A 22,327-nucleotide genomic window follows, 5' to 3' on the forward strand; every position below is an offset into this window, starting at 1 on the left:
ATCAGATAGAGGTTTGATCTCCAAGATATACAAAGAACTCACTCGGCTTTACTCCAAGAAGACAAACGATCCAATCAAAAAATGGGCAAAGGACCTGGGCAGATGCTTTTCTAAGGAGGAGATACAGAGGGCCCAGAGGCATTTGAAAGGATGCTCTGCATCACTAGCCATCAGAGAAATGCAGATCAAAACCACCATGAGGTACCACCTCACACCGGTCAGAATGGCCATCATAAACAGATCCACAAACAACAGGTGCTGGCGAGGCTGTGGAGAAAAGGGAACCCTAGTCCACTGTTGGTGGGAATGCAGACTGGTGCAGCCATTATGGAAAGCAGTGTGGAATTTCCTCAGAAAGCTGAAAATGGAACTGCCTTTTGATCCAGCGATTCCCCTGCTGGGACTATACCCTGAGAACACCAAAACGCCAATACAAAAGAACCTATGCACCCCAATGTTCATAGCAGCACAATTTACAATAGCCAAGTGTTGGAAGCAACCTAAATGCCCATCAGTAGATGATTGGATCAAAAAATTATGGTACATATACACAATGGAATACTACGCAGCAGAAAGAAAAAAAGAAGTACTAAACTTCGCGACAGCATGGATGGAACTGGAGAGCATCATGCTAAGCGAAGTAAGCCAGGGGGCGAAAGACAAATACCATATGATCTCACCTATAAGCGGAACCTAACCAACAAGGCAAAGAAGCAAGGAAAATATGACCAGCAACACTGAAAGGAAAAGAAATCAACAGAGACAAGAGGGAAGGGGGGGAGAGGGAAAGGGAAGGGAAGGGGAAAGTCAAGGGACATATAGCAAGGACTCATGGACAAAGCCAAAGGGGAAGAGCTGAGGGAGGGAAGGTGGGAGGGGGCAAGGGAAAGAGGTGGGGGGGAGGCAGAGACAAATGTATTTTAAAAGTAAATAAATTAAAAAAAAAAAACATTTAATAAATACAAATTACTCCAGCATCATTTGAGTCATTTCAATCTGGGTCAGTAAATTCCTCCACATGTCAATAGTTTTTAGAGTCCCTCAAACCATCCTTAGCTGTGCTCTATTCTCTCACCTTCTGTGAGCAGATCTATTTTTCATCTACAATTATTACATCTAAGTAGCTGATTCAAACCTGCATCTGTATCTTTACTGCTCCAGAGGCTGAAGCCCATGCCCTTATTTCCAAATGAATGCCTGCTACACAGGATTTTCTTATCACGGGAGTTAACTACAATACATGGCACCCCACACTATACTTGTTAAAAACCAAATTTACCAAAAAAACCTCTCTCCAACAATCTGTCTCATGTCCTCTCCACTTCTCACAACTGTCTACAGTACTGCCCTCAGTGGCCTATGTCCATCACTACTTTCTTTATTGGCTGTATTATTAGGAGGGTCCCGGGTGGACTGCTTGGGATACAGCCTCTCTGCCTCTCAAGAACTAATAAAAGCCACCAATGGAGCCTCCAACCCGTCAGCCCTAAGGCCCTGATGAGAGTCTAATTTATCTCCCTTCTCTCGACGAGGCTCATGGCCCAGGTCGCCACAGCCCGCTGAATCTGGACTCTGTCACGTCTTTCTCTCCCGTCTGTGCGTATATGCCTAAATAGGAATCACTGACACTGTTTTAAGATCTTTTCCAGGAAATTCATCCACCCCATGTACATCAGCTGACTAAAATAACTACGGGTAGGAATAATCCAGTCTTCATCTACCCAGCTGCACTCAGGCTTAACTGAGAAACACTGTGCCAGAGACTGCGGGGTGAAGTAAGTTAAGTCTATGGAGCCAGATCACCTGGATTCAAATTTTACCTCCTATTTATTTGCTGTGTGGCATTAGAGCATATTATTTAGCCTCTGTTCCTCCATGTCTAATCCACTAAATAGGAGTAAGGCCATAATGCCTTCATCAAAAAGCCTTGGTTCCAGATGTGTTTCAAAATTCAGAAAATCTCCTAGACTTTGGAAAGATAAAGTACATATCACACACTATATGACACACCCCAAGGCGAGTCTGAGCCAGTACACTCTAATCAAATGCTTTAACACTTCTGCACCAAAACATAAATATTCACACTAGTTAGGATAAAAACACAAAGAGCTTCAAGTCATATTTTGTCACCAAATGTGCTTACCACACACTTTTGGTTCTGAGGTTTCAGCATTGCATATAGACTCAAATGAGCTAATACATATCAAGTACTTAGGATAGCACCTGGCATACAGTAAGTACTGTAACGGAGTAACCTGTTTATATGCAAGGTTCTTTTCAGGCTCTTTAAGGGTGTCTTAGTCTATTCATTCTGCTATAAAATACCATAGACTGGGTGGCTTACACAACTAAACATGTATGTCTCACAGTTCTAGAGTCTGAAAAGTCCAAAATAAAAGCACCTGCAGATTCAGTGTCTGCTGAGGGCTCATTGCCCCATTCATAGATGGCCACCTTCTCACTGTGTCCACCTGCACAAGGCCGGAGAGATGAGGAAGCTCCCTGGAGTCTCTTTAGGAAGCACACTGTCACCATTCCTGAGAGCTCCACTCTCCCGACCCGTGCACCTCCCATAGCCGCCCTCCCCCAACCCGGGGCCTCCGATTACCATCACAAGGGGGAGAGATTTCAACATGAATTTGGGGATGACACATTCAGTCTATAGCAGAGAGATACAAATATGAATAAGAATTATTTTCCTTGCAATGTGATAAAGACATCTAAGCTCTGGAAGGGAACTATTAGCACAATAGTAGTTAACATGTATAAAATCATTATATGCCAAGAACTAGGCTAAGTTTTTAAATGAAGCACAAGTCTTGACACTATGAAACTGGGAACCATGGTGTACCAAGGTCAATGACACCTGCCAGTATTTCTCCAGTTCCCAAAAAACGACATTTTAAGTTATACATCATAATCTAATAATGCCAGCAAAGCAAAACACAAACTTACCAAATGATGCCGTATATTAATCCTTTTGAATGAATTAAACCTGAAACAAATGTAGAATACAATGAACAAAGTAATGTAATTACATTTCAATGTATAATAGTATAATCCCTTTTGCTTTAGCCTCCTCTAAAACGTACTAAAACAAAAAGTTTAGAAAAACAAAAAAGGTTTAGGTAGAAGAAGGCAGTGAAACTAGTCTGTAATGGTAGAGAAAGTGGCTTCCTTTTAAATGAAAACAAGATTTACTTATCCACTAGGATCCACTGTTAAACTGATTCAGAAAAAGATTCCTCTGCATCCAGATACACACAGATGTCTGGCAGCAAACATTTCATCACCACTAAAATAATGACTCATTCATCCCAAAGAAACAATTCAGAGAAGAATTTGAGAAAGAAGGAAGTTCAAGGAGTTAGTCGTAGCTCCTTGACATTTAAGAAGATACTGTCAAGTCTTAAATCAAAAGTTACCTTTCTAACCTCAAATATAATTCCCAAATACACACTGAACAGAGGACAACAGGCATCACAGAAGGAATTCCTGATTGGCAAATCAGTTTTGCTTGCATTTTATAACTTATGTTAGAAACTGTGAGGGGTTAGAAATACCAGAAGGAACAAAAAGGAAATGACCCTGTCTTTTTGAACTTTGCCAAAGCCACAAGGTAAGATCCTAACCTACAACTATCTCATTGGTCCCTACCTCAAGGCCATGAGTGTGGTCGTTTCAGGACACCCATTTAGCCAGCACCAACCACGGGATAAACAGAAAGGAGACCCCCTGAGTCAAGTTCCAGGTTATCCTCCCAAACAAATGAAATTGGGTCATACAGCCAGAGGCCAAGAAGTTAACGCATCACTATTATTAACAATAGGTGTGGAAAATAGACCTTGCTCAGGTGACTCTAAAGGACAATGTCGATTTCACCTTACAATCCCCAAAGGGTAGCAACACCCTCTCCAATGTGGAACAAGGTGGGGAGTATGGGATACTGTAGGGCCTGTGACTCAGCAGCACATCTCTTAAGGCATTTATCATTTTCTCCTTTGTACTGTGGGGCATGGACTCCAAGGTGGTGGAGATTCCCAGGCTGAGTGATGACATCTGGGCTGTGTATTTCCTCTTCACCTCCACCAGATGGCAGTTTTGGCGCCAATAGGAAGGAAAGAGACCGTAAATTCAGAATTACTTGGGAACTCTGAATACTCAACAAGAGTATGATGAATAAGAACAAATAGAAGCAATTTGACTATACAACATCTGACAGGGAACTTAAGTTTTTTATTGATGAGAGAGGGAGAGACACATCGATTTGCTGAGTGCATCCCACTCACTTGTGCACTCACTGGTTGCTTCTTGTGGGAGCCCCGACCAGATCGAACACGCAACCTTCATGTTTGGGAGCAACACACCGACCAAGCTGCCCGCCCAGGGCCTGCGGTAGCTCGGCTTGTTTTCCATTTTGATCCAGAGATTTTTGTGACTTATGAATGCCGCACTTGTATTTGGTAGGTTTTTATTAATTTTGAGTGAAATAAAATTCTGTCTCACAAATAAAACTGGGACTTGAAGTCAAACTTGTTTTTCTTGCTGTTTGCTCTCTCTGTTCCATAAAACTTGCCAATCTGGCAGCAAGGCCTTTAACCTCGAATTGGCATTTTGGCACTGGCCTCATTAAGGAAGTCAAAGTTATTCTGATTTAAAGAGTTAGCACTTACATATTTTGATACTTAAACTTCCAAAAAGATAAAATTGATGCTGAAAAAAAATTTGAAATGGTGCTACAGGGAAAGTATAGTTCAGATTTTAAATGTCTCTATGGAAACATTTAGAAAACATCCCTCTGTCTTCCCTGCACTGGGAGCAGCTCTCCGGCCACAGCCCGCCTCGTCCCGAGAATGCGCGCCTGGGCCGAGTCTGACTTTGCCCTCTCCTGGGTCAGGAGCGCCTCAGCTGCAGAGCTGGTCACTGTCCGCGGTGGTGCCGAAAAGACCAGAGACACTGACGGATGAGCACCTCGGAGCCTGGCAGCCCTGTGTCCTCTGACCTTACTTATTTCTAGCTGCAGCTTCCAAGTAAGTGCCATTTTAAGGGACACCGACACAGCAGCCCAGTTCAGTGGGGTTGGAGCTGCCACAGTAAGGGTGGCAGGCTCTGGGGCTGGAGTGGGAACTGTGTTGGGTGCCTCATCCCTGGTTTTGCCAGGAATCCTTCTCTCAAGCAACAGCTCTTCCCCTACTCCATTCTGGGCTTTGACCTCAGAGGTCATGGGGCTCGTGGCCTGATGGTGGCCTTTCTCATCCTCTTCGCCAAGTGAAGGAGCCGTCTCCACCTCCCATGGTTCTTTCTCCCATATCGTGTCTTGTATGTTCCTTTTCCCCTCCCTAGGCAGCCTGGGGAAAGTGGTTGGCTCATGGTTTGACAAAGGGAAGACAAATAAGTAGTGTATTAATTTAAAAAAAAGAAAGAAAACATCCCTAAATAAGGTGTAATTGGTCACTTCAGTTTAATTTTAGTAAAGGCCTGATTTTAATGACAACTTGTCTGTGCTTTGGAATCATTTGGAGAAGCTTCAAACAAAATATCTACGCCTGTGTCCCACCTCCAGAGTTTATGATTTGATTGATCTTGGATGTCACCTGGGCCTTGGCACGTTTGCAAGAGTCTCCAGGGGATTCTAATGTGCACATATATTGTGGAATCACTCACTTGAGGCAAGGCACATTCAAAATACGCTAATCCAAGAATGTGAAGCATGACTGATTTAAACAAAACAGTGACTTCCCTGCCCCCTTCTGTTTTTGTAGTACTGATTAAAATGTAAAAAGAGAGTAATATAAATTCTGTAAAAAAGGTGGGATTACAAATATTTTTTAAAGATTTTATTTATTTTTAGAGAGAGGAGAAATAGGGACAAAGAGAGGGAGAGAAACATCAATGTTCGAGAGAAACACTGACCAGCTGCCTCTCACACACCCCCAAATCGAGAACCTGGCCCACAACCCAGGCACATGCCCTGACCAGGAATCAAATCAACTTTTCATTTTGTGGGATGATGCCCAACCCACTGAGTCACACCAATCAGGGCAGATTACAAATAATTTTATAAATTCTGTCATCTACGATGTGGTTATAAGTGGTAACAATGGTCATACTGCCCCCTTTTTTTGAATGCCCCTCAAATAATCTGAAAGTATCCTTGAAAGATTAATAAACTGGCACATTTTCAGTTCCAGCTAATAGTATATGTACCTACACATGTACACAGTGCTTACCAAGCTGCTGCTACTGATTTCACCTTTGACATCTCTCAGTACACCTTAAGCTTCATTTCTTGTTTGGCATGCATGCCAGTGTAGTCTCACTCCAGCATTTTCATATGCATCTCTCTCGCTGGGCTCTGAGTTTCTCAATGGCATGAGTGATGTCTTCTGAGGAACTTTTTTAAAAAGGCCCAAAGCATAAAGATACAATTTGATGAGTTTTCACAAACTGAACATTCTCACTTCACTGGCCCCTGGATCAAACTCAGGCTAGTACCAGCATCCCGGAGCCCTCCTCATGCCCCTTCCAGTCACTACCCTTTCCTATGTTCCTTTTCCTTTCTTATTTATTATGAAATTCTTGACTGTGCAATTCTCAGTAAACTCTTACATATGTATACAGCTCTATAGCCATCTTCTAGACAGAGACAATTTCCACCACTCAGTGTTTCCTTGAGGATGCCCCTTCCCAGCCTCCCCTACCCACTCTCCACCATTCTAACTTGTTCCTACGGATCACTTTCGCCAAGTGCGTCTGTATTCCTAGCCTAACAAACACTTTAAAACAACAAATTTAAAAGTGTACTATACTTACGTTTTGGAGCCTGCTTTCTTTTTGTAACTTCTATCATGACTATTTTTTTCCATGTCATTCATATTATTTAAGTATTTTTAAATAAATACTTCATTGGCTGTGTAACGTTTGTGTATAGATGACAGTTTTTCAATTATTACTATAGCCCCGGCCTGTGTGGCTCATGGTTGGAGCATCGTCCTGTAACTGAAGGGTCGTGAGTTTGGTTCCCAGTCCGGGCACATTCCTGCCGGGGATGCAGGTTCGTTCCCCAGCCTTGGCATGTATGATCCCCAGTCCGGGCACATACGGGAGGCAACCAGTTGTTGCTTCTCTCTCATGCTGCTGTTTCTCTCCCTTCCTCACTTTCTAAAAGCAATTAAAAAAAAATGTCCTCAGGTGAGGATAAAAAACATTACTGTATTGTTAGATATTTACTGCTAGTTTCACTTGGTCAGATTTATTTTCTTCAGGTTATACGCAAAGTGGCTGCTTGGAGCAGTAGTTCTCAAAAGTGTGGTTCTTTGACTAGCATCATCAACATCCCCTGAAAACCTGAGAGAAATGCAAATTATTGGCCCCACCCAGACCTACTGAATCAGAAACTGTGGGGTGAGGCCCAGAAATCTATTTAGTGAACCTGCAGGTAATTCTGATACATGCTAAAATTAAAAACAGCTGTCTTGGAAGGATAAGAACCTTATCATAGGGGATTTTTATAATTATCCAATAAAACACACACAGGCTCACAGAATTAAACAACTTTTCATGAAACTGTTTAAGCAGCTAAATGAAGCTTATTATAGCAGAAGTAAGCAAGGTATTAAACAGAATGTGAAATGTGACTAGAGCAAAGAATCAAGTACAAGGCAAAATAATTCAAGTATGAACTGACGAAGATCAGCAGTTGTGGAAACAGAAATGATTTTATTAAGTTATTACAAAGTAAACACTCAATAAAAAAAAAAGAATTATGCCAAAAATGACTCCCATATTTCAAGTCAGGAGAATAAAGAATATAGGTACTTAAAAGGTTGGGAAGAGAACTAGCTAGTTTGTAGAATGAAATATGAATTTCATTTTTAATTTCTTGAGGATGTAGTGATATAAATAAAAATATTCAACATCAAGTGGGAAAAGAGAATGGAGCTTGAAAAAAAAGTTAGGACTGAAGACAGGTTAGGCAGGCACATTCACCACCACTGATAAAGCTCTCTATGAGGAGTAACTGAGAAATGAACTGCAGTCCAAAACTAGTGGCCTGAAGCTGGCCTGGGTCTACAAATGTGTGGGGTTTGGTTTTGTTTTGTTTTGTTTTTGGTCACCAATGTTTTAAAACTACAATATATTTAAAAATAAAAAAAAACTTCACCTAAAAATGCAGTTTTCCAGCCTTACCAGAAAAACTGGTAGTTATGGAAACTCCAGGTCTATATTTTAGAATGGCAACAATGCCTGGGGTTGAGAAGCTGCCTCCTTTAGACAGAGCACTGCTTCCACCCAGCCAGCAACACGCAGTGCTTCCTCCTTAGCCTCTGCATGTGAGTGACTCCTAACATAGAAAAAACATGGCAGAATCAAATATTGAGCCTTCAGAAACAACTACGCAGACATAAAATAAAGAGGTAGCTCAAGAAGCAAGAACCAAAACAACGTACTTAAGCAGAAGATGGAGAAAGCAATGAGCACTATTAACAACTTAAAGATGAACTTCTTTGAAGAAGCACCCTAACCCCATCTTCCTATCTAACCCTGGCTCTCTCATAATTGTACTTTTCCTTCAAGACACTTGTCAGAGGTGAAAAGTGTTACTAAGTATTACTTTTTAAAAAATATTTGTTTCATTATCTGCTCTCCTTTCAAACTTCAAGGGCCTTAGAAAAGAAACAATAAGAACATCAAGTAGTCCAGGTTGGCTATAGTATAAGAGCAGTTATACCTAGAACAGTGCCTTCCAGAAATAAAAACATAATAGTAAGTATTGCTGAATTCATGAAGTAAATTGGGCCAAATCTTGAAACCCAGATTGGGAATTTTTTAGTTAATTCCAAAGGTAGGAGTGCACCTTATCTAAAATCTTCTGAGCAAAGGAATGGCAGTCACTGAAGGAAACTTAAGCCAAGATTAACAAGGCAGTTCACCTGCAGATTCAAACTGGGAAGAGGTAAGTCCATGAATCAAATTTCTGGAAAAAAACTGACTAGTGATAAATCTGAGAGGATTGCTCAAATGCTAAAGCAGGAAGAGATAAGGATCAGGTATGTGGCAGAACTCAGACAACCTCAGGAGTCTAGAATGATAATGCCAAGAAGTTGAAAGTACAGATGCTGAATAAAGATTGCATTTTTGTGCAAATATATAGTGGGTTGGCCAAAGTTCGTTTAGTTTTTTCTGTACCATGGCTCTAGTAGTACTTAGCTGTCTTTAAATTCATTTGAAACAATTTTGTTTGATAGCATTGTGATAGCCATCATATCAGTGTGCATTTAAAAAGAAACTTATTAAAATTGGTGAATTTTTGAGTAGCCATTTTAACTTTGAAGATGTGAGAAAATAAGCAACATTTTCAGCATATTATGCTTTGTTTTTTGAAGACAGGTAAAAACACAACTGAAACGCAAAAAAAAATTGTGCAGTGTATGAGAAGGTACTGTGACTGATCAGACATGTCAAAGTGGTTTGTGAAGCTTCAGGGTACTACTGGCATTTTGGCCAAACAGATCTTTGCTGTGGGTTATCTTATGCATTGGAAGATGTTTGCCAGCACCCCTGGCCTCTCTACCCACTAGAAACCAATAGCAGAAGATAGCCAACATATCAAAATATCAAATTAATAACGTTATTAGTGAAAATGAAAAATGTCTTTTAGTTTATGGAAAAAACTAAACGGACTTTGTGGCCAACCCAATATTTGAAGTGTAAAATGAGTCATATAGATGGTTCTGACTAGCACTAGATCTCAGGACAGATCAAGTTTAGAATATACAAATTTGAGAGTTATCTTTAGAGAGAGGTGCTTCATTTGGGAACAACAAAAACATGTGCAAGGGCTGAAATGGCACTACGGCTAGGTAAGTAGTGGAGAGTGGTTGGAGGAAATCAAGATGGCACCGGGGAATCTAAGAAGGCCAGAGCTCAAGAGGGACTGCCCAACAACGTCAACCACAGCAGAGACCTTTTGTCCTGTCTGTAACATTCCCTGTGACATTGTATTTCTTAATACATTTGTAGGTTAGGTGGTTGTAGACTGGATGACCTTGGGCTCCGCTGTCTGCTTTGCTAGGATAATACCCACTGCAGGGCCGAAGCCCCAAACCTACCCCAGGACTTGCCTACTCAGTCTGCCCCTTGAAATGCGGGGTGGAATAAAGCCAGTCTCAACTCTGGTAATGACAAGTTTTTTCCCAAGTCAGTTAACTTCGATAATAAACGTGACTTCCCGATTTGTTTCCCAAATAATTTGGCATTTGCCCACAAATTCAAAAAAAAAAATCAGCAGCAATGGCATGTACTGATTTTCTTAGTATCAACCAAATCTCTCTGTGAGCTGCTTAGAGGCACAAGGACCACTAATTTCAAGGCTTGTTGTTGTTGTTGTTTTGTTTTTTTAAGGAAAGCAATTCTTCGATTTCTCTTTAAATATTTATTGAGAATGGTGTCTGTGGATACAATGTTATAAAGCAATAGTCATTCCTCTTAAGTCAAAGAAACACTCCCATCTCCCTTCCCAGGCAAACTCAAAGGCTGAAGAACCCAAGAATTTCAGTTGCTGAGGAGGGATGGCTCACCCTTGAAGAGGTCCCAGCGGCTATCCGTATTGCACGGGTGCAGACAGCAGGCTTCAAGACTGAGGATGCAGCCTAACGTCCTAAAATGACTGCTCCCAATGTCCGCACTAGCTCGAGCTGCATAGAGCAGCCCTCCCAAAAGTTACACACAACATGTGCACACATACTCCACTAACCCACGTTCTGTGTCCGCCGCACTGGCCTGGAACTTCCAGACACCGGTATTAACGTTTGGAACCATCCGACAGAGTCGAACCATAAAGTCACACTAGGAGCACAGGTGCAACCACTAGCAATGCACGAGCGTTTGCTAGCTGCACAACACACGACGCGAAATTCTTCCATGTTGAAACCCTCCGTGTCCCCCTAACTACACTCAACTGTCAGAAAAGGGAAGAAACTGAAGTCAGAAAGGAAAGAAAATCCTGCGGGGTCAAGAGTAAAGATCCGGAGTGGCAGAAATAGAAGGAGATGGTTCAAAGGTCTCAGAAGGAGGGGCGACGAGGACGGGCAGGGGGCGCTGCGACCGGGACGAGACTCGGGTCTGCAGGTCGTGTACCCAAGGGCGACTCGAAACTTCGAGGCTAGGCCGTCCTCAGTCCCGTTATTTTTTCATCTCGGCGAGCGCAGCCGTCGCGCCTGCTCTAGGCCTCTCACTCGTTCACTCACCTCGCAACGAGGCCCGACATCTCCTGCTGCCTAATCACCGAACACGCGGGAACCAAAAAGCCGCGACTGTGCACTCCGATGGAGCCTCAAGACAGACCCGCCCGCTGCCGCCGAGCGCCGCCGGAAACAGATGGCAAGTCCTCCGGAGGCCTAGAGAGACCCAGAGAGGCCCAAGGCGGGGTTTTACGCTACGCGGCGACGACGGACGGAGCGAGAGAAATTGCTTGACAAAAAGGGTTGAGGGCGGGAGAAGGAGGGGCGAATGGGATGGACGGGGCGGAGCCTGGGATGGCAGCGGGGCCCGGACGAAGGCGGAGGGCGGGGCGGGGCGGGGGCGGGGCGGGGGCGGGGGCGGGGGCGGGGGCGGGGCGAGGGCGCGGGGGCAGGGAGCGAACCCTGGGTGATTGGGAAGAGATTCTGTTCCAGAAACTCTGCCTGGAAGAACCCAAGTAGCTTTGATTTAGCATGTTTAGTTTGACTAGCTGAAATTGACATAACGAAATCTTACAGAATTTTAATCTCTTTAAATTAAAAACGTAAATTTAATATTCTTTTTCTTTGAGGTTTCAAAAAGGTGAAATGGTAACAGGAAGACATCGATGTAGTTTATTCCCAATCCAATGTAGCAGAACTTTGACATTAGGATTGGGATATTTCCAGTTTGATCCACCCCTCTTCCTCAATAACAGACCAGCGTTGTCTCATTAAAAGCTGATATAGTATATCCTTTCACCAACTAAGTTAAAAGTTACTCTAGCCGTGAAAGTATAATTATTCAGAAAGTACCTTAGTTTTAAATGAAAACAAGATTTAACCCATCCACTAGGATTCACTGTTAAACTGATTCAGAAAACGATTCCTCTGCATCCAGAGGTCCAACAGCAAACATTTCATCACCACTAAAACAATGACTCATTCATCAGAAAGAAACATTCAGTGGAGAATTTGGAAAAAAAAATTTAAAAAGGAAGTTCAAGGAGTTAGTCTTAGCTCCTTGACATTCAAGAAGATACTGTCACTGTCAAGTCTTAAATCAAAGATTGCTTTTCTAACCTAGGTCAAATTATTTTTTTAAAGACTTTATTTTTAGAGAGAGGGGAAGGGAGGGAGAAAGAGAGGGAAAGAAGCATTCATGTGTGGTTGCCTCCAGCACCCCTAACTGGGTACATGGTCCACAACCCACCTGGCCTGCATCCCAGGCATGTGCCCTGACTGGGAATCAAACCGGCAGCCCGTTGGTTCACAGGCCAGCACTCAATCCACTTAGCCACACCAGCCAGGGCTAACCGAGGTCAAATTATATGTATAATTCCCAGATGCATACTGAACAGAGGACAGACAACAGGCATCACAGAAGGAATTCCTGATTGGCAAATTAGTTTTGCTTGCTTTTTATAACTTACGTTAGAAACTGTGAGGGGCTAGAAATACCAGAAGGAACAAAAAGGAAATGGCCCTGTCTTTTTGAACTTTATATTCCACAATAAGATACTATCTTTATCTGCTACTGAAAAGGGGTAGAATGGCAAGTGACTAGAAAAGCCCCTCTGGGTCAGGTAGAGGAATGATAGAGTGAGAACCTGAATGGGATGATTGAGACAGTCCTAGCCTATGGTCTGGTGGAAAAAAGAGGCTTGCGTAATGATAAATTATTCTCTCTCAGATAATTACTGTGATGGAATGTTAAATTCAAGGTTTTGACTTGAGGTGCCAAGATATGATATATATATCTGCTATCAAATGAGTTCTGAGATAGATCACAATCCTATTTTCAAGGGACTTTTTAGCAAGCTTAGTAAGTCCTTAACCCTGTGACTCATTTCAAGGATGGGGAAATTGAAAACTACTATGAAGATTATTTTAGGAAGAAGAATTTCACAGAATATTGTGGATATTCTAGTTTAGAACTTTGGAGAAAGTATCACTAACTGGGCTTTGGAAAACAAGTAGATGTTTTTATTTGCAATTCAGTTTTTAAACAGTTATGGGACATCACCATTTGACATCACCGTCTGACCTTGACAGCATGTCTCATTCAGTGCACAAAGTAAATGAACTAACTAGTCATCTGATCAGCATGTTTTGTTGGCAAGAGGTTGGCCCAAGATTTAATTCTCCCCTGTCCTGCTAATTTTGAGGGTGTGCAACCTGTGCTACACAAGGCCTCGGTGCTTATGATGCAACCCTGGGCAAACGATGTAACCCAAGAACTGTTTCAAAAGTGTTTGTGTCACTTTGAATCACAAGATTTCTAGTTACAGACAACCCACAGAATGGACAATATTTTTGCATATGAGATATTTGATAAAGAGTTTGTATCTAAACTATGTAAAGAACTATTACAATTCAATCATAAAACAAATTGCCCAATTAATGGAGAACCGGTGTCAGTGAGGCAGCAGTGGTGGCAAGCTCAGCAGCTGCGTTGCTGGAAGTAAACAACCATGTCGTCGAGCACGGAGATGATCATGCTCAAGCTCAAGAACGTGACCACTGGAAACAAGCCAGAAGTTGTAGAAATAACATTTGCAGATTTTGATGGGGTCCTCTATAATATTTGAAATCCTAAAAGAGGCAAAACAAAAGTGATGGGCAGGGCCTTCAGGCAAATAGTGCTGATGCGTTATTAGAGTTATTAAAGAGGGCGAACAGGACTATCTTGGTAAATCCAGAATCAGGATACAATGTCTCTTTGCCACACTACCTTAAAAATCTGCCTGCATCGAAGGATTCCGTTGTGTATCAGGCTGGGATGGTGAAACAAAACTGTGTTGCCTCTGTCTTTGAAAAATATTTCCAGTTCTGAGAAGAGGGCAAGGAAGGTGAGGACGGGGCAGTTATCCATTACAGGGATAATGAGACCATGTATGTTGAGTCTAAAAAGGACAGAGTCACAGTAGTCTTCATCACGGTGTTTAAGGATGATGGTGATGTGGTCATTCGAAACAGGAGTCAAAGAAGGACGCAGAGCCAGCCACAAAACCCCCTAGGGCCTCTTTAGCCACAGCAACCTCCTCTGGAGTCTAAGACACGCGTGCTGCTGTGGATGACAGCCTTCATGCGGCTCCCTTGCCACACCAGTATCAGTGCTTGAGACAACACCATCAACCTGATCCATACATTCTGAAACTACCTGCACTACCACATCAAGTGGTCTAAAGCCAAATTCACACACGTATGTGGGCAAAAATGTCGCAGTTCCTCGAGGTGCTGAATCCTGGAGGCCTAGATGCTGAGGGAAAACAAGAAGTGAAAACAATCATGGGGAAGACATTTTCATCCTGCTAACTCTAGCGAACAGAAAGAGAAAGTGGCTGGAATTGAAGCCTGCAATACTTACCATTGGATAACTGTAGCTTTTAATGTTGCACCTTTTCAGATTCTTAAGAGAGTCTCCATTTTGGTTTCATTTTGTACACGTTTGGGAAATAATCTGCAAAAACAAACTGTGCTTGGGAGGACTTCATAGTCCCCAAGAATTTTTTAAAAAAGAATAAAAAATGGACAACAGATCTGAACAGAGAGTTCTCCAAAGCAGGTACACAAATGATCGATAACCTTATGAGATGATACTCAATATGACTAGCCATCAGGGAAGTGCAATTCAAAACCATAATGCAAACACACCTAATAGGATGGCTGCAATCAAGAAGGCAGATATTAAGTGTTGGTGAAGGTGTGGAGAAATCGGATTCCTCGTACATTGCTGGTGGGAGTATGAAATGGTGTGGCCATTTCAGAAAAAAAAGTATGGCAATCCATCACATGGTTAAAGATCAAGTTACAAAACAATCTAGTAATTCATCTCCTGAATATATATCCAGGAGAAAATGAAAACATAATCCACACAAATGTTTATAGTGGTATTATTAATAGTAGCCTAAAAGCAGAAATACCTAAATGTCTAGCAAATGATGGAATTTTTAAGTGATATTTCATACAATGAAATACTATTTGTCAATAAAAAGAAATGAAATACTGATTCATGCTAGAAATGAATGAACCCTAAAAGCGCTACGCTATGTGAAAGAAACCAGTCACAAAAGACCATAATTATATTATTCCACTAATATGAGTGTCTAGAATAAGCAGGTGTACAGAGAGAGAGGGTGACAGCTAAAGGGTATAGGGTTTATTTTGGAGTAATAAATATATTCTAAAATGTATTATGGTGATGGCTGCATTATCCTAAAAGCACTAATTGTATATTTTAAATGGATGAAGTGCGTGGTATCTCAATTTTTTAAAAAAGAAATCTGGTTGCTCCACATCCTCATCAACAGTTTATGTTGTCGGTCTTTTTAATTTTAGCCTGTTGGTGTGTATTTTAATTTGACTTTCCTTGATGTTTAATGATATGAAGTACTTTTTCATGTGCTATTATCTTCTTTTGTGAAGTGGCTGTTCACTTCTTTTGTCCATATTTAAATTGGGTTATCATTTTATTATTGATCGATGTAGTCATTATTGATTGCTGTTGCAAATTACCCCAAGATTTAGCACCTGAAAACAACAAGCATTTATTATCTCTCACTGATTCTGAGGCTCTAGAATCAGGGAGATGCTTAGTTGTGTAGTTTTGTCCTTCCTGAGGTTGCAATCACGGCGTTGGCTGGGACCGAAGTCATCGGAATGCTCAACTAGGGGAGGGGGACCCACTTCCAAACTCACTCACGGGCCTGCTGTCAGGCTTCGGTTTCCTGCCACAGGGCCCTCTGCATAGGGCTGCTCACAATGTAGCAGCCGGCGTCCTCTAGACCAAGTGATCCGAGAGACAGGACCACTGAGACAGAAGCCATAGTATTTTTTATAACCTAACCTGGGAAGCGACAAACCATCACTACTGCCTTATTCTGTTGGTCACACAGTACAGTGTGGAAGGGGACTGAGCAGGGGTGTGCGTAGCAGAGGGTAAGGATCATTGAGGGCTGTTGGGAGGCTGGCTACTACTCTTGAATTTTTTTTTCCTTCTCCCATTGCCATTCAGTCATCAGTGTGCTTTAAGGATCCCTTCGAAACATCTTTCAGATTTGCTCTGCCTTCTTAACACCACACAATACCATTCAAGTATCCATGTATAACCCATTCCAGATCTAATTTCTCTCTCTCAACCATCATATCCTTCGATTCACTGTTTTACTGACAACAGATCTTCCAAACATACCACTTTTGAGCAATTATTTGGCTGCTGAATAACCTCACAATTGTCTATAGTTATATTGTCCAATACTAGACACATGTGGCTATTGAGCACTTGAAATGTGACTGATGAAACTGAGGAACTAAATTTTTTTAATTTAAATTTAACACCTGATGCAGTAAAATTTGTTATATTGACTCCATGTTAAAATGATAATATTTTAGATACATTGGGTTAGGAAAATATAGTATTAAAATTTACTTCACCTGTTTTTTCATTTTTTAAATGTGTCAAATAGAAATTGTTTAATTACATAGGTGACATTATTATTGAATAGCAGTGGTCTGTAACTTTATATATCACAGAAGGAAGGTACTTAACAAATTAAAAATATAATATAATCAGCATATGAGAGACCTACTTCTTGTCTCCCCGTGCCTTTCCATTCTCTTGTTGGCTTAAGATTTTACCAGAATGATTTGGTAATGTGAGGCATGGAGGAGATACAATGGGTGTGGTTTAGGAAAAAATTTTACATTGTGTGTAAGAAATTTTAAGGAAGGAAGCCTCTTCAAGTTCTATCTTGAATACTTAAGATTTTAAGACTTTTTAATATACAATACCTTAGGAAATTAATTTCATTTTCATATTGGCCACACACTATCCAAAAAATAGGTTATAAAATTGTTAACAGTTCTAAAAATAAAGCTAGACAAACATTCCAAAGCAAAATACACAAAGGAATAAGCAATCAGGATATAACATTTGAGATAACAAAGTATGCAATAAAATGATTTCACAAACTAGAGTATCAGTGGGAACCCAACAATAAGTTGATTTTAGGGTCTTCCACAGATAGCTAAAATAAACAAGAATATATTCAGGAAAGCTTACAAATGGAAGGAAATGACTCATCGATAATCTGTTTGCTCCAGAGGAAAACCTTTGTACTGAACAGCACAGAACTCTACATCTAATCAGCAGGTGCAAAGCTGGGCAGTTCACTTAAGAATGTTCAGATGAAGGGCAAGGAAAGGCAATACAATGTCCCTTCCCTGAACTTTTTGTTCTCAGATTCCAGCTTTTAAGTCTCTTGAGTTAGAGGGAAACTCAGATCCTAAGGATCCACATACTTCCAGACTTTTATTATATTTTACATCTGGCAATTCAGTAAGCAGCACTTCTGTGAAAAGTTAAGTGGGAAAAACAAGATAATGTGAATTTTATGAAGTTTAACTTATATACACTCTGTGTGTATGTGTGTGCTTGTGTGTGTGTATAGTATGACAGAACAAAGAAAATTACTCAGGCCCAGTGAAACCTTATTAGAGAGAAGCTTATATTCCCACATATTGCAAAGTGACTATAAATATACCTGCACGACTTGTTCTAGAAGTGTATCCTTTGATTCTTTGATTTAGATATCTCAGCTACTTGTTGTCTTCAGTACTGCATTCAACTCCCCATAGTTTATATAATTTAGTAAACTTGCACTTTAACTTAAGACAAACTCAGAGTTTTAAATATCTTATCACAAATGTAAAAGATTCCTTCCCTAAAATTCTCTTAAAAATCACAGATATGCTTTGTTTTCATGAGACTTATTTAATCTTTTCTAAAGCAAGTATAATTGATTTATATTAATCTGTAACTTAAAAGAAACACAAAAGTAAGATTGCGCAATATGGTGCTAGGAATCTTTTACAGCTAAATAAATTCAAATCTAGTCCTTGTGTGGGTAACCTAAATTTCCCCCTATTTGTTGATTACCTAATATTCCATGCTCAGGTCTCTTCACACGGGCCTAACAAAAGAGATGTAGGTGGCAAATGCTGCAAAACTCATTTTAATCCAGTGAACTGCAGTCAACACCAATTTCAAGTTTCCAGCAGCTGATGTCACTGGCATCCACGCAATGTTGATCTATGTGACAACAGTTGGTGACTTCAGAGCTAGTTTGCAATAACAGGAAACGATATGGCTGAATCGAGAAAGGCTGCCACTGCTGCGGTTCACCCGGGCAAAGGCCTTGGCTAATGTGTCATTAAAAATCATGTTTCAAAGAGATATTTAAAACATGGTGAGATGCTCGTCGATGATGATTGAACTGCAGTTTACAAAACTATGCTTAGTAATGTTTGTAAAAAATACACATATACACACAGAGAGAAGATGGAAAGTTATAGTCTAACCTGTTAACAATTACAGTATTTGGGGTGGGTTTTGTTTTCTTCTTTACATTTTTTCACATTTTTTAAAAGTTTCCACAAACTGTTCTTTATAATGCATTACTTTTATAACCAGAAAAAATCGGTTAAATATAGTTAATAAATTTTATCAGAAAGTATAAATACTAAAAATATTTTGAAAAAATGAATTTGGGCAAAGAGCTATCCTATTGCTATTTAAAAGCTATGCCACTGGCACAGTAACCCAAAGGAGGACGAAAGGAAGAAAATAGAGGACCTCGAAATAAATATGGCCTAGTGCGTAAGTGAACTTAGTATGTGATACAGTGGTCATTAAGGGTGAGTGGAAAAGGTGTGTTTGTTTAACAAGGATATAAAAAAAATTAGCTAGCTATTTGGGGGGAAAATCAATTTAGAGCTTCTCAAATAACTTCTAGATTGTTGGAGGCTTAAATCTTAAAAATAAAATAGTAAAAATATTAGGAGAACTATAAGTGAACATTGACCTAATATTTTCATTTAAAAGAATATAGGCATAAAAACAAAGGTCTGTAGATATAACTATGTAAAACAGTTTAAATTTTGTAAATAAAAATCCTTCAGTAAAATTAAAAGGCAAACTAATAAAATTATTCACCACAAAAATGACAAAGTGTTGCCATACTTACTATACTGTTATTTGAATTCAAGAAGATAAATAAGACTATGGTATTGCTAGTCTGAGGGCCCTGGGAGGGCAAAGGCATAACTGCATTGTTTAACATTTATATCCATCAGTATAATGCTCAGGTACAATACAAGAAATTAATACATATTGAATAAATAGAGTAAACGTGAAAGGCCACTAAAAGTGGGGGGAGGAGGGGAAGAAAGGAAATACAAATATCAAACAGAAATGTAAAATATTCTCTCACTAATAAAATACAATTAAAACTATGATAAGAAATTAGGAGGGTTTTGTGTGTGTGTGTGTGTGTGTGTGTGTGTGTGTCTGTGTGTTTGATAATAGGTGCAGTAATGAGATAGGCAACATCATTCAGAGTGTAGAGTTTTGAAGGACCATTGAAAGTTACATTGCTGACTATGTAATTCTAGAATATAACCTAAAGAGATACAATAGATATTTGATATTTACGGAGGATACATCTTCTAGATTCTTGGACTTTGTAAATCTGTGTTTTCACATTGTGTTCCACAGAGTCCTGGAGTCTGCAGGCATGTCTCAAAGTCTGCCTCAAAGATGAGGAAGGAGGTTCCCCTAATCCTGCATGTGACTTTTATCTCATTTACATGCTCTCTCGATATAAGAATATTTTCTTAAAGATTCCAGTGAAAACATCAAAATTTGAACACCACTGTCATGCAGTATATGATATCTTCAATAAAGTGCAATGGAGCACTACTTCTCAAAAAGTACTGGAGAAGTGAAGAACAATAGCGTGTTACAATCCCAAACACTGACCTCAACAGTTACTCAAATTCCAGCTTCAGGAAACTTGCAAATCATTCTATTATTACCTTGCAAATAGTCATAACCTCAGATCTCAGATGTAAAATCTGAGACGATCCAGGACCTGTTGCATAATAAATAAAAGAATTGTGTTCTATGATGTTCACCGGTGTTCTTTAAAAATCAGTGTGTCCTAACAGGAACCAACTTCCACTCAGATGTTTCAATAGAAGAGATTTTATTGAAGGAGCTATTAACAGAAATTTCAGTTAGATTTAGAGTTCGGGTTGGGTGAAGGGAAATAACCCTGCATTACACGGCCATGACAAGAGACGTGGGGGTATTCGGGCTCTTACAAAAGCAAGAAGCTGTTACCACCAGTAGGGCTGAAGCGAGAAGGCAAGGAAGTCAAATGAGCAGAGCGGTGAAGGGGGAGCTGCCTTGCAAGAGACTTAGAGGACAAAAGCAGGAGACAAGGTAGGGAGAAGTACCCTAAATTTTCTCCGTTTTCACCCTCTAACCTATTGGTGATGTTACCCATTGGCCAATGCTACGTGGAAGCCAGCTGGCAAGAGAGCCCAGAGAAAATAACGTATGAAGTTCTGCCTTCTCAGGCTCCGTCTAGCAGAGAAGTATGGAAAATGGTTCTGGCAGAGAGCAAGTTGAAAATAGCCAGCATGTTTATAATAGTGGAATACTGGGAACCCAGATACCCAATAATAGAGGAATGCTTAACTAAATAATGGTATTAACCATCCTCCAATTAAGCAATTAATGGTACTCAAAAGACCATTATATGTTTAGGGAGCACATAAGAGAGAGTGACCAACTCCATATGGCCGGGGCAGGGGGGGGGTGGCAAAGATTCAGGGAAGATTTTTTTCATATTGAAAATTAAGGTGCTTTGTTGTCACCCAAGCAAAGTTTCTTGTATTTTTGTTTAATACAAAACAATGCATATTTACTCTAGGAAACATGTGCACAATAAAAAACCAAAATCTATGATCTCACACCGCACCTCAAGACCACTATCAACATCTGAATGTGTTTATGTCTTTTAGATCTTGTTCTATGCATACATACATCTATGATTATATTGCATTTGGAGTAATAACACATTCTTTTGTAAACTGTATTTTTCTACTCAAATCACAAATATATTCTCATGCAATAAATATCATTCTGTAACTTTTAAAAACATTTAAAACCTTAAAAAAAACTTGTTTCCTCCTCTCTGGTAACTAATTTCTATCTTCAGACACTTAGTTTGCTCTCTCATTTGGCAATTACCGAAAGCACTGTGTGATGAGCTTTCTCGTAGTCTACTCTTTCACACATTACTGCTCTCAGGCCAATTTCAGACCACAGTCTGAACTTTTCTACAGCCCTCGAACTAACAGCTTTCATATTTTTTAAAGATGAAAACAAAAAAGGACACACACAAAGGAGAAAAGCAACAGAGACATATGTGGCCTGCCACCTGGGCTTTTATAGAAAACATCGTCAGTCCCTCCCTGTATTATGAATTCCAAGAAATGCTATTTTTGAGTCAAAGGATGTGAACATTTTTTGAGGCTTTTACTGCACTCTGCCAAATTGCCCTCCAGAAACATTGAAGCAAATTATGTTCTTCTCATAAGCACCAGCTTAATCATTTGCCATGCCTCCTGACTCAAGGATCACTGGCCCTAAACGTTAGTTAACTCTGAGTACTCTTTTGTTCTCAGTCAAGTCGATGGTGCATTATCGTGTTAAGTTTTCATTTCCCTTAAAAATACATTTGACCATTTTCTTTCTTGACTTTAATTTACATTTTTGCCAATTTTTTTAAAAACAGGGTAAGACTCCCTTATTAAATAAGGATGACACTCTCTTATCTTTCGTATACATTGCAAATTTTTTGATAATTTTTACTTATCTTTTAATTTTATATAATGGGTCTTTTTGATAAGAAGTTAAAAATTCTATAGTCAAGGCTGCCACGTTTCTTTTGTAATTTTTCCCTTTATTTCATGCTTACTTTTTTTTTAATCCTACTTAAGAGTATGTTTCTTGATTTTTAGAGAGAAAGAGGGAGAGAGAGGCATTGATGTGAGAAAGAAAATCGATCAGTTTGCCTCCCCTTCTGCACCTCGATCCCTACGCCCCGACTGGGGATCCAACACAAAACCCGCTCGTGTGTGAGAGGGCGCTCATCCAATGGAGCCATGTGGCCAGGGCTAGTTCCTGCTCACTGTGAAATTACGGGCAATTCATTTATATTTTCTCATTGCACTACTAAGTCTTTTTAAAATTTAAA

The 22,327-nt window shown here is 40.2% G+C and overlaps 1 protein-coding gene and 2 pseudogenes across 3 annotated transcripts in view; 2 read left to right on the forward strand and 1 right to left on the reverse strand.

The window, feature by feature from the left end:
• HIBCH (3-hydroxyisobutyryl-CoA hydrolase) overlaps window positions 1–11,489 on the reverse strand; it is a 78,644-nt gene extending 67,155 nt beyond the window's left edge. For 2 of the 3 annotated variants that reach the window (XM_054562636.1, XM_054562635.1), the window contains exons 1-2: window positions 11,250–11,489; window positions 2,956–2,995 (exon numbers count right to left, since the gene is read on the reverse strand). In XM_054562636.1, coding sequence (XP_054418611.1) covers window positions 2,956–2,995; window positions 11,250–11,269 — 60 coding nt within the window. In that variant the 5' untranslated portion in view covers window positions 11,270–11,489. The remainder of the gene's footprint in view (window positions 1–2,955; window positions 2,996–11,249) is intronic. The other variant, XM_054562637.1, reaches the window with a different exon arrangement.
• LOC129061759 (ATP synthase F(0) complex subunit C2, mitochondrial-like) lies at window positions 4,774–5,272 on the forward strand (annotated as a pseudogene).
• A 927-nt stretch (window positions 11,490–12,416) lies between the features above and the next one.
• LOC129061924 (actin-related protein 2/3 complex subunit 2-like) lies at window positions 12,417–14,537 on the forward strand (annotated as a pseudogene).
• The last annotated feature ends 7,790 nt before the right edge of the window (window positions 14,538–22,327 follow it).

This window comes from Pteronotus mesoamericanus, unplaced genomic scaffold (genome assembly GCF_021234165.1).
Source record: "Pteronotus mesoamericanus isolate MK-2021 breed Mesoamerican mustached bat unplaced genomic scaffold, CSHL_Meso_final scaffold_651, whole genome shotgun sequence".
In the NCBI taxonomy this organism is placed as follows: Eukaryota; Metazoa; Chordata; class Mammalia; order Chiroptera; family Mormoopidae; genus Pteronotus; species Pteronotus mesoamericanus.